Genomic DNA, 12,500 nt, shown 5'->3' on the forward strand with positions numbered 1-12,500 from the left:
AAGGCACTAAGAGATAATGAGCACCCTGAGCAATATTAAAAGCAGAGAACAAGCCGGGTGTTGGTGGTGCACACCTTTAATCCCAGCACTTGGGAGGCAGAGGCAGGTGGAGCACTGTGAGTTCGAGACCAGCCTGGTCTACAAAGTGAGTCCAGGACAGTCAAGGCTACACAGAGAAACCCAGTCTCAAAAAACTAAAAACAAACAAACAAAAAACAGAACAAAGCACTGTGCTACTGTAGCTTACAATCCACATAACACAGCGGCCAGGATATCCCTTAAAAGCGAAGGTCAGGACATGTCACTTTGATATAATCAAGCTCCTCCAAGACCCACCATTTTCCTGACTACAGCAGCCAAAGTCTCTACAATGGCACACAAGACTACCACAGTCTGACCTCCCTCTGCACCTTCAACCTCTTCTCCTCAACCTTGACCCTGTTCCTGCCACCGAGGTCTCCCCAGTCAGCACCCCACCCACCTCTCCCCGGCCCTCGGCAATGCTTTTCCCCCTTAGCCACAGAGTATAACCTCAGATCTTTGCTCAGATATCATTTTATCTGTAAAGAATAGGAGCTGCTGTTGCCAGTCCCTCTCTCCCCGTTGCCTTGGATCACGTTATTACCACCTGTGCACCTGCCTGTGTTTCTGGCTTCTTTCTCTCTCTCATTCTAAGAGCTGTCTTACCTGGCATACAGAAGATGCTTAACAAACTATACGCCCAAGTGAATGAATGCATTAGGCTGTAAACTCAAAATACAACGGGCTGAGATTCACGTTGCTGCTCACGCGCATTAGACAGGCAGTAACGCCAAGCTGCCCACCCTAGAACATTCAGCCCGCACTCGACCCACTCGAGAAAAAAAAAAATGACTTGCAATTACAGCCAGGGCTGATGGAAGCTAGCCAGGAGGAGAGGCAGATAAGAGCGCCTGGGCAGAGCAGCTCGAGAGCGTCCGTCAGCAACCCAAGTTCTTCTGTCACGACCTGCTCTCCAGCGCAGGACGGAACTCCCAATTCCTGTCATAGTGTCCAAATCAGCTCCGCTCAGTGCTTAAAACCAGACACTTCAAATGTCCTTTCTCTCTACTGTCTCTCTGTTATGATTAGATATTTCTTGAAGAGAAAAAAGGCACTAGGAAACCCATTGCCCTGCCCGTGGCAGACTGCAGACTCCAACGTGTGGGTATAGTACACACAGGTGAGCCGTGTGCATGGTCACGACCCTGTCTGCATGCAGCGAGCATCCGTGCAACGCTGCCCGGAGCCGCAGCGGGGGTGGGGGGGACCTTTTTGATCTTCCTAATCTTTATCTGCTCCTCAAGACTCAAGGACAAGTTGATAGTGTAATGCACGGCCTCGTACTCTTTGCCTTAGGAAAGATAAGAAAATTCATCTGAAGCTATTTCGGACTTTCCTGGAAATGGGACGCTCTAGAGATTAGAATGCGCTGGTGGAGGCCCTTTCTGCGTCCGGAGCTCAGGACTTCAAAGGCATGTGCAGGTGACTCGTGATGCTGAGCCAGCTGGTGGAATCTTTTCTTCCCATCCACTTTTTTTTTCTCCTTTGTGGCATTTTGACCTCTAACATCCCAGCTCACTTGTGATTATTATTTCATCCTGAGGCATCTCTTCACCAGACGCTATTTAGAGAAATTTCCTCCATTTGACCTGCCCCACTCCCCATCTCCTACCAAGACAGGGTCTCATTTTTGCTCTGGTTGTCCTAGAACTCACAGAGATCAGCCTGCCTCTGCCTCCTAAGCACTGAGATTAAAAGTGTGTGTGTGCCATAGCTACCCAGCTACTTATCCCTTGAGGACTAGAGGGGTCTCAGCTCAAAGAGGGGGCTGCCAGGAAGGGGCGGCCTCTAACACTTACGGAGAGTGAGGCAATCAGAAGCTTGCCACCTCAGGCATTTCCATAAAGTGCCATCATCACCATTTGGGGACAAGGCCCTCCAGGCACGTTAAATGCCAGCTCACACTTCAAGGCCCTGCACCTCTGGTCTTACAGACACACAGCAACGACAGGTGGAAATATTTTCAAAGTGACGTGTAAGCTTGTCTGTGTTCAAAACCAAGGAGTATATATAGCTCAGTAGATCAGAGGCTCAAACTAACACACACACACACACACACACACACACACACACACACACATACACACGTGTATGATCGTGCTAGATAGTCTAGGCTAGCCTCCAACTTGTGATCCTCCTGCCTCCTCCTGAGTGTTAGTATTACAGGTGTGTGCCACTGTACCTACCTAACTTACTATTTTGAGCATCCAAATGCGCTGCCCATGAGCTCAGCACCCAGCAGTAGGTGGGGACAGCTGGGAGATTGGCTTTCCTATATATGAGAAATAAAAGCATTCCACAGTGTGTGGGGGAGGGGGGACCACAGCCAAATCACTAAAAATGAGGCTGGAGAGAGGGTTTCTCACCTGGGAGAGGGATGCAAACAGCGGGACCCAGTCCTAAGGCAGGAGCACGTGAGAGAGACAGAGAGAGATAGAGAGAGAGAGAGAGAGAGAGAGAGAGAGAGAGAGAAGGCTTGGAGGAGAGCGGGCAGCTGCACACAGAGGGCCTGGGGTGTTGTTCTCCCACACTCAGCACACACCCAGGATGCCTGGCTCTGCCCCAAGCAACCCAGGACCCCGAAAGGAATTGCCAAAGAATCTAGGAGCGCAGAGGATGCACTGGGGAGTTAAAAACATATGATGCCCAACATATGACAGCACAATGCTATCAGAGGACAGAAGGACCGAGAATTTAAATTTCTAGAGCAGAAAGCATTTTATGGACCCTCAGATGAAAAGTACACATACAGCGCCAAGCAAGATAACTAAAAGGCAAGAGCATCTCTGGAAAGCGAAAGGTTCCTCTGCCTCGCCGCTCCCGTCACCCACTCTCCCTCCCCAGAAGCCACCTGCCTCGGCCTGCTCTGGTTCCATTCCGTCCTTAAGCAGAGAGGAAAGCCCAGGTTTGGGGTAAGAAGGAACAATTCTAGGGTCTGTCTATATATCTGCTACCACCTCAGGGGCCTCATCAAGCCCCCAAGAACGATTTATCTCCCCAGAGAGGCGTCAAACTGCACCACAGAACACTGACACTAGAAAAGATGCCGGGTGACGGCATCGTGGCAGGCTGTTGGCTGCACTCAATGATCAGCCCAGCTCGCTCACCAATGGCTCAGTATACACAGGTTACCTGCCCTCATGTGCTTTCCCACCAGGTAAGGGGGGGCCTTGGCGGCGGGGAATGACACCCACCGGAAGGGGGTGTGAAAGGGGAAATGAATGGCAGATGTAAGCAGTTTAGTGTCGCATGCTCAGAAGACATTTAACTTGGGTAATTACTATTACTCCAGTCTCAGCCCCGCCCAGGCTGAGGCATGTGCACACGCCCAGGGAGGCTACCATGGAAACCCTGAGCCCCCAGAGCACAGAACCAGGTCTCACTCTCACCTCCACATGAGCGAGGGGATGGGCGGGCCAGGAGATTTTCTCTCCCACCCTTCTCCTTGGACATCCTGGAAAGTCCTCCTCAGGACCTTGGAGCTGTCAGCACCCCAGTGCAAGTGGACCTAGCTCCGTCCTGGTCCACCCACCCTGCGCGGCCCAAGCCCAACCCGCTTCAGGACCCTACCTCTCTTTGTTCACTGCAGATCTTACACAGCCACAGGGGCCGCTTCTGGCCAGGGGAGGCCTCGATCCCACATTTGGTGCAGACTTTCTACAAGAGAGAGGACACATGTGTGTCAGTATTTTGGCTGCTTTCTGCTGGGCTGTGGGGCCATGGCAGTGATCCCCAGGGGATTCTCTGGCCGCATTTTCTTTTTCTTTTTTTTTTTTTTTTTTTTTGAGACAGGGTTTCTCTGTGTAGCCTTGGCTGACCTAGACTCGCTTTGTAGACCAGGCTGGCCTCGAACTTACAATGATCCACCTGCCTCTGCCTCCCGAGTGCTGGGATTAAAGATGTGCGCCACCACGCCCAGCTTGATTCTCTGGCATTTTCTTTCTTTTTTTTTTTTTTAAAGATTTCTTTATTTATTATTATGTATACAGTGCTCTGCCTGCACATACACTTGCAGGCCAGAAGAGGGCAGCAGATCACATTATAGATGGTTGTGAGCCACTATGTGGTTGCTGGGAATTGAACTCACGACCTCTGGAGGAGCAGCCAGTGCCCTTAACCTCTGAGCCATCTCTCCAGCCCCTCTCTGGCATTTTCTAATAGGATAGTTTCTGCTTTGAGCTTAAGGGTGGAGGGAATCTTCGGATGCCTTTGCAGTCCAGTTGCCCCATCTGTGGCTCTCCATGTTACAGACTGTACATCCCATAATTCTCTTCTGAGGATCACATTAAAAAATCAGCTAGCTGATCTCCACGCTTCCAGTATGCTCAGCGGCAAAGAACTGGAAACCGCCCAGATGCTTAATACCTTGGAAGGATGGAGACAAGTGGCAGCGGCAGATGCTGCCTTCCTACAGCGGAAGAGCTGCGGCTACCTGCAGATGTGGGCGGGAAATATGGTCCTCTCCCAGAGAAGGAACACACTGGCTTAGGAGCAGGCCAGAAACTCCCACGTGTGCCTGACAGGTTATGGGCTGTGGTGAGAAATACAAGGGCAACTTAAGCACGTGCTTGGTGCCACACTTCTCGCGTAGAGGATTCTAGGACCTCCTCAGTAAGGTGGTGAGCCCACTCACTACACGGGTGAGGAGCGGAGGGTGTGGGGAGACCCGAAACCTTCTCCGAGGTCTGTGTGGCAAGGGAGAACTGGTTAAGCAACATAAACAGGCAGATCCCAGATCCCAGGGTTTTTCCTTCCGATGACTTGTTTAAGTTCTTAATATCTAAACATATACTTTGCTTTCCTGAGAGACACAGCAACAGGCAATGGTGGGGAGGCCAGGATAAACACTGGGAGGTGGCAGAGGTGGATTTGTTGGGGCTGAGGCTGCTTCCTAGCCTACCAGAGGCGTGTAATTCAACAATGGCGGCTTATTCTGGTTGGTGCGGGGGTTGGGGGTAGTTTCACAGAGGCTCCTGTCCCTACAGGGTGGGGGTTTCTACTGAGGGAAGAATGGATTTCTTGCTTGGCCTTTTCTGCAGGCTGCCAACTGAGCAAGAGACACATCTCTCCGTGGAGAGGGAAATGTCACCAACTTGGCTCTCCCAAGCATGTGTCACCAGCCTGATCCGGCAGCTGAGCCTGGGCTCCTCAGGAGTGGCGGGAGCCGGTACACTCAGAAGGGAAGCTGTGACACATTCGTGTGGGGGCATGGGTTGGCCACCGTCCAGAGACACTTCTCTGGTTTCCTAAACAAAATGGAATCTGCCCTAAGGTCCTATCTCTCTGAGCTGGCAGGACAGGATGGTCCCCTCTCTGGGGCCCAGGCAGCATAGGGGCTCATTACTGGCTTTCAGAAAGGTGTTGAGTTTATGTGGAAGCACATAAGTGGGGGGGCTCACCTCAGAGCTGCTCACTGCTCCTTGGGGGTGCTCCCTGAGGGTGCTCAGCTCTCTGGGGACCTTTTGAAGGGAGAGACAGGTACCCAAGTGCCAGCCCCAGCTTTGGGACATTTGCAGGCTCCAGGGACCAGCAACTCACTTCCTAGACCTTAGGTCACCACCTCTGGTGTGGGCCTCAGAGAGGCCAGAGGCTCCTGCATTCCTCACACTTCCCCCTGTAATGCAGACCGCTCTGCCCTCCTGAGGCTGTTGAATCAGACCATGCTCTTGAAAATCAGGTGTGTTAAAATACCAGAGTCCACTGTTTATGGAGCAGTTATGTGTGCCAGGTACAAAGTGTGGAGGAGGTGTGTGATGTGACCTCTGTGAAGAGACGGAGCCATAGAGGCTCTGAGGTCTTGCTTGGCTTCTGACCCTCTAAGCAGGGCCGTCATCTTCCAGAGCTCAACAGTGCAATTGAGCCTTCCCCGCCAGGTGCCACAGGCTACCCACAGCGAGCGAGCGCTACTTCTGTTCCAGCACTGTCCTAGGATATGGCGGAAGCCTCTGTAAGACACAGCGCAGATGGAGATTCTGAGACCTGGGTTCACTGGGGATGGGGGCGTAGCTGGGACACACTCGCAGCATATGCCCCAACATGTCAGGTTCTGTTCTTAGTTCTCTCTCGGCCTAGCAGCCTCCACGGGTACTCTGCAAACCTCCCAGCCACCTAATGGTCACTGTCCCTAGGGGGAGAGGACAGTGCAGCGTTGGGCTCTGTCTAGGTCAGCTCAGTTTGTTTTGGGGGTTTTTTCTTGTTGTTGTTGTTGTTGTTTGTTTTTTTGAGACAGGGTTTCTCTTTGTAGCCTTGGCTGTCCTGGACTCACTTTGTAGACCAGGCTGGCCTCGAACTCACAGCGATCCACTTGCCTCTGCCTCTCGAGTACTGGGATAAAAGGCGTGCGCCACCATGCCGGGCTAGGTTAGCTCGGTTTAATGTGATGAAAACACCATGGTTCCTGGTTGAAGCTACTGAAGTTTCTTTCCATAGTGCTTGGGCCTGAGAAGGGAATCGGGTAAGAGCTTCCTCAAGTATTCCCAAGAGACAAAGGACAGAACTCAGGCCGCTTCCTCCTGGTATGAAGTTCCCAGCCCTATGACTGGGCCCAACCCTGTGACTGCCTTTAACACTAGTCACTTTGCAAAGACCTCACCCATTGGGTGAGGGCATCAGAATATAGGCTTAGGGGACACATGATTCCGTCCATAGTGCCCCCCCACCAGGACTGGGTCTTTCTCTGCTATTGCATGCTGGGAGCCCTTGGTATTGCTTGGAGCAATCTACGCTCCATCCTACACCACTCAGCACTCAGCCACCAACTTGATGCCGCTGGAACCCGGCTCCTGGTTCCCGCAGAGTTCGTGGGTCATGGTGCTGGCATACAAGCTTTGATTGGGACAAGCCGGAGTGAGCCCTTGGGTGGACTCTTGGGTGGGCTACCCAAGCCCGTCCACCCCTCAGATGCTCTCATGTCTAACATGAGGTCACTGTTCATCACTTTGAGGTTTAACAGATTCATATGAAAAACATGCAGTATATAAAAAGCACTCAACCAAATGCCCGGCTTATTATTAGTGGCACCCATTGTACCCTGCTCAAAAAGCTCGAGAGTCCCTTCATGCTCCGTGTCATTTGGTATAGTATCTGGCAGCCATGAATGATTTTATTTATTTATTTTTGGTTTTTCAAGAGTAACAGGCCTGGCTGTCCTGGACTCACTTTATAGACCAGGCTGGCCTCGAACTCACAGCACACCGCCTGCCTCTGCCTCCCGAGTGCTGGGATTAAAGGCGTGTGTCATCGCACCTGGCTGGATGACCACTTAAAGTGAAGTTAGGGACCAGGGAAGCAGTTCCATGATAGAATATTTGCTTAGCAGAATTTTCCCATCCATGTTCCCACTGCATATGGGATGGCGTAGCACAGGTTAGATGACACGCACGGATAGGCAGGGCCACATACTTCTGTGAACCTGACGAAGCGCTGGGGCTTCCCCAGGAGTCACCTTGCCAAAGTTGAGGGTGGCTCAGCTGCGCCAAGCAGGGAGCAGGGGAGTCAGTTAAGTGGGATTTTAGTTTTTTAATTTAACACTTATTTACTGTGTGACGGTCAGAGGACAACTTGTAGGGCCGTGCGTCCTCGCCTTCTCTCATCGGGCTTGGCAGCAAGTGCCTTCACTGCCTGAGTCATCTGCCTGCCACCTCGGCGGGGTTCTGAAGGACTGGGTACACGTGTCGTGTTAAACCATCGGATGGACGGTACATCCATGCTGAGCATCCAGGGCAGAAAACAAGGAAAAAGCTCACAAAAATAGGCCTGCCCCCCACCCACAGACAGAAGTGGCAGCAGTCACCCGCCATAGGCGAGGCTGAAGACAGAAGGCCTAGTCACATCCATACTGGGGTATGGACTCCCCACTTCCCCACAGCAGAGAACTCCCTAGGCTCCAACTAGGCCTGTGGGTAGCCAGGCAGAGAGAGAGCCACTCTCACCCTCCTTCAGGCAGATAGGGTGGCCGTGACGGCTTTCTTGAAGTTTGTCTTCCACTCTTTCCCCTTTGGGGTTTCCTGTGGGGGATCTGAAGGGTGGTAGGGTGGGACACACCCACCCACGTGTGCACAGCCCTGTTGCCAAGCTACAGCCACCACTAACGGAATCCACAGTGAGCGCCCGCCATCACTGGGCCATATTCAACACGCTTGGAGCATGCCCGGCTGGCAGGGGGACCTGGGTATTCCTAGAGACTAGGCCCACCGGAAAGCTTCAAACAATACAGAACTGCTGCTCCATTAAAGCTCAGACCAAGAGACAAATAATAAGCCACTTCCCTTTATGAGTTTTGTCTTTGTTTTTTGATTCCAATACAGAAAAACTAAGCAGCCAGTATTTAAAAAGAACGGATGGAAGGAAGGTCGAGCAAGACAGAGCAAGCCGGCCACTCCACCTGACAAGAGGAGCCTGGGCCTGGGGGAAGCCGTCGACCCCCTGCCCAGATGGGCTTCCCATGAGCAGAATTACCTTCTGCAATGGGACCCTGGCTTCTCTGGGCCTGGCTGCGTGTGTACCCCCATCTGAGCACTAACGAAGTCACAGCCGACTCAGGTGAGAAGCCTCCAGACCGTGTGCCCTGTGTCACTCTTCTCAATCCATCTATTTCGTCCCTTTGCAGAGAGATGTGGCCTCCCTTGGAATATGCCAAAGTGGTGGGAGGCAAGACACAGAGACACACGCTTGGCAGCATGAGCCGGGTCCGTGCATGAGGTCCATCGGCAAGTGGTGCCGATGAGTGGGATCCTGGGAGGTTAGACAGGGGACAGGCATCTACAGTGTAAAGTGCGGGGTCTCCAGAGTGGGCAGGGGGCACTGCTGGCTGGGGGAGGGGCTTATTCTTAAGGGATGAAGCATGAGTCCAGCAGGGCAGGCCTCACAGGAAATGACATAGAACTCCCTTTGCCAAAGGTGGGCGGCGGAGACGCCCAGCTTCCCCTCTCCTGTAGGCTGCCCCTGTAAGGACTGTTCTGAGGCTGGGTGTCCGTGTCCTCCCAAATGCCCTCTTAAACTCACTTCAGTTATGCCCAGGAAGCCACATGTCCCCTTCCCAGACCACAGGCAAGAGCCAGAGAGCCTGACATAAAGGCCTTCAAGGGGCTGGCGCGGAGCTTAGTTGGCAGTGTTGACCCAGCAGCCAAGAGCCTGGATCCCTTCCCCAGCACCGTGTTAATCAGAGGTGGTGGGACACTCCTGGAATTCCAGCACTTTGCAAAAATAGAGACAGGAGGGTTGGGAGTTTAGGACCATCTCCAACAACACGGTGAGACAACTCAGGCTACATGAGACCCTATCTCAAAAATAAATATATGAATAAGAAGGCTCTCAAAGCCAGGATGATGAAAAGCCAGGTGCCTTTGGCTAGGTCCCCGTGAGTTCTCAATGGCGCCTGATGCCCCGATCTCACCACCCTCCACAGGGTGCTTGCTTGCCTAGCTGCTTCAGACGCTGCTTGGGGTGAGGAGTGAGAGGGGCAGGAAGGAAGGGACACTGTCCGCAGAGGCGGCCTGCCATCTCTCAGGACAGCTGTCTGGAACCACTGAGAATGGCCACACACAGCTGGAAGGGCCCTGGGGCTCCTCAGGTCTGTCACTCACCAACTGGGGACTCACGGCAGCTCGGTCAACCCAAGAGGGGAGACGCCTTCAGAGACTGCACATCAGGAGGCCCCGAGCAACCTACACAGTGCTGTGCTAGTGACAGTAACAATAGCTAGCATTTATGTATTTATAGTTTATTTATATTTTTTAGAGATAAGGTCGTGCTTGATTGCCCAGGCTGCACCCAAATCCCTCCTATGTTTCAGTCTCAAGAGCAGCTGGGACTACAGGTACAAGCCACTTAGAACAGATATTGAAACGTATTTGGTACTTCCATATACAACTAATATTACACAGGTGTTGTCTTAGGCATTTTGAGGACAAAAAGACGTGGCAATAGCCTTTCAAATGGAGGTGTTCATAGGAGAGAAAAACGTCTTTGGCTGGCTGGGGTTGTGCTGGCTTGGCAGGTCAGGGCGCTCGCTACTAACCCTAACGGCCTGAGTGCTATTCTCCCGGAACCCACAGGTGGGAAGAGAGAACTAATTCCCAAAAGTTGTTCTCTGACCTCTACACACACACTGTGGTACAAGTGCGCCCCCACATACACAAGCGCACACGCACGCGCGCACACACACACACATCACAAAAAGGGTCAAAGTCATTTCCCAAAAGATCCAATGCACAGAAGGTAATGGGTAAGACTGTTTCTCCATAGGAGCTACGCTGCAGGCGATTCTGATAGGGGGACTGTCCATACCCCACAATGAAGTAGGGACAAGAAGGAGCTGTCCAACGTGGTCTCCGCCCACAGGCCCATATGCATGGGCCATATGAAGTGTGAGCCTCTGAGTGTGCCGCTTACCCCACATGCTGTGTCTAATGCTTGGAAGGAAAGCCACAAGAGACAACTAAATCATATTGTGCATTGGGGAAAGCTATGCCAGCGATAAAAATGATGAGGATGCAAATAGAAAAAGTGGCAAAAAGAAAAAAAAATACTGACGAAGCTGTATAGGTAATGAAAGGAACGGTTGACACAGTAAGTTAAAAAAAAAATAGCTTGTAAACAGTCGGCATAGTCTGATGTCGGCAAGCTACCATAAATATGCACGTGTACATAATGGATTCAGAAGTCTATCTGTACACAGAGGACTTCTGGGAAGGCATCAGCCAAAACGTAAACCAAATAGTGCCAAGTCAAAATCTACTTTATTTTACATTTAGAGTGTGTTCGTGTGCATGCGTGTGCACATGTGTGTGCATGAGTGTGTGTGTGTGTGTGCACACACACGTGAACCACCCAGCACATGTGTGGAGGAGGCCAGAAGACAGCTTGTGGGCATCAGTTTTTTCCTTCTACTATGTGGGTTCTGTAAATCAAATGCGGATCACCAGGGATGCGGGCAGCTGCCTTTATCTACTGAGCCATTTTGCTGGTCCTCCTCCTCCCTCCCCCCCTTCCTCCCTCCCTCCCTCCCTCCCTCTCTCTCCCTCGCTTCATTCTGTGAAGGAGACAGAGCCCAACATCTCATGCATGCTGCTGGGGTACAGCTCTACCACTGAGTGACACCCCTAACCTCAGAATCCCTACTTTAAAAGAAGTCTATGCTGAACACTTTGGGGGAAAACTTGCTCCTTACTTCATTAGATCAGATCTGGACTCCTGCAGGCCTGGGGGAAGCTGACAGGACATGGCAGCAGGACACGGGCTTACTGGTCACCTGGGTCAAATGAAGAGCTAGGCCAAAAAGGCTCAGCCTTGCTTCAGCCACTGTCAGCTGGGCCTGCAGCTGCACCACCCAGCCCTGCTAGGCAGAGAAACTGAGAACAGCCTTGTAGCCATAGATCCAGTGCGGAGACCCCAGGCTTCACTGCCACGCAACTTAATACAAAACAGTTCAGATATTGATGTGTGTGTTTTATAACACACTGTGCGGTGCTAATACTGTGCCAGGCGCTGCTTTATGTAAACTCTCATGGCGTCTCTGTGAAGTAGAGATTTGGGGGTCCTGTCTTAAGAACAGGGGATCTGGCACTGTGGCCACGGGGAGCTAGAGTGTGAACCTTGGTTTTAGCCGTGGCTGACAGACCTATTTTGGCAGGGCACTTTCACTAGTACAGGCACCCAACCTCACCCTCTCCACTCAGCGGCAAGGCAAGGCTGGCTTCTTGGACCTCACATCTCATCCAGAGACACAGACAAGTCTCACATGGGACAGGGCGCAGCCTAGCTCCACCTTCCCACTTATTAGGACACAGCCCAGACAGCCAGCAAGGCTAAAGGAACCTAGGTCCCAGGGGCTGGAGAGGTGGCTCAGTGGTTAAGAGCACAGTCTGCTCTTCCAAAGGTCCTGAGTTCAATTCCCAGCACCCATGTGGTAGCTCACAACTGTCTGTAACTCCAGCTCCAGGGGATCTGGCACCCTCGCACCAATGCACATAAAATTAAATAAAATATATATATATAAAACCTAGGTCCCGCCTTCATTCTGCCCGTTCCCAAGTACTGTCACAAACAGGTACACAGCTGTCACTGCCTGACCTAAGACAGAAGCCAGGAGGCAGCTGAGCAGCCTTGCAGAAGGGCCTCCTACCCTGATGTCCCTGATGTCCCCACTCAGCCAAGAGAATCCAGCAGGCTCCCTCTATCTGAGCCACTGGTACCATACGGACCATGTGCAAGCCCCAGACCCTGTGCCAGCCCTAGCTCCAAACCCCTCACCTCTCCTGATGAAAACACAACAGCATCATGCCCTACTCATTTGAGGAATAGGCTTCCAAGACACACCTCCCTTCACCTGCCACTCACACCTTCGTCTCCATGGTGTCCCCAGCAGAGGGGAGGGTTAAAAAAAGGCAACAGTAGCAGCTTTTGATTATTAACACACA

At 52.0% G+C, this 12,500-nt stretch overlaps 1 protein-coding gene across 9 annotated transcripts in view; it reads right to left on the minus strand.

Moving 5' to 3' along the window:
- The window catches only part of RPH3AL (rabphilin 3A like (without C2 domains)), a 150,687-nt gene that overhangs the window by 48,429 nt on the left and 89,758 nt on the right, over nucleotides 1-12,500 (minus strand). For 8 of the 9 annotated variants that reach the window (XM_084802848.1, XM_084802853.1, XM_084802845.1 and 5 more), the window contains exon 5: nucleotides 3,652-3,738. The exons of the other annotated variant lie outside the window; for it this stretch is intronic. In XM_084802848.1, the coding sequence (XP_084658974.1) occupies nucleotides 3,652-3,738 (87 nt within the window). The remainder of the gene's footprint in view (nucleotides 1-3,651; nucleotides 3,739-12,500) is intronic. 9 annotated transcript variants of the gene reach the window in all.

The sequence above is a fragment of the Acomys minous genome (assembly GCF_964271855.1).
Source record: "Acomys minous genome assembly, chromosome: 12".
In the NCBI taxonomy this organism is placed as follows: domain Eukaryota; kingdom Metazoa; phylum Chordata; class Mammalia; order Rodentia; family Muridae; genus Acomys; species Acomys minous.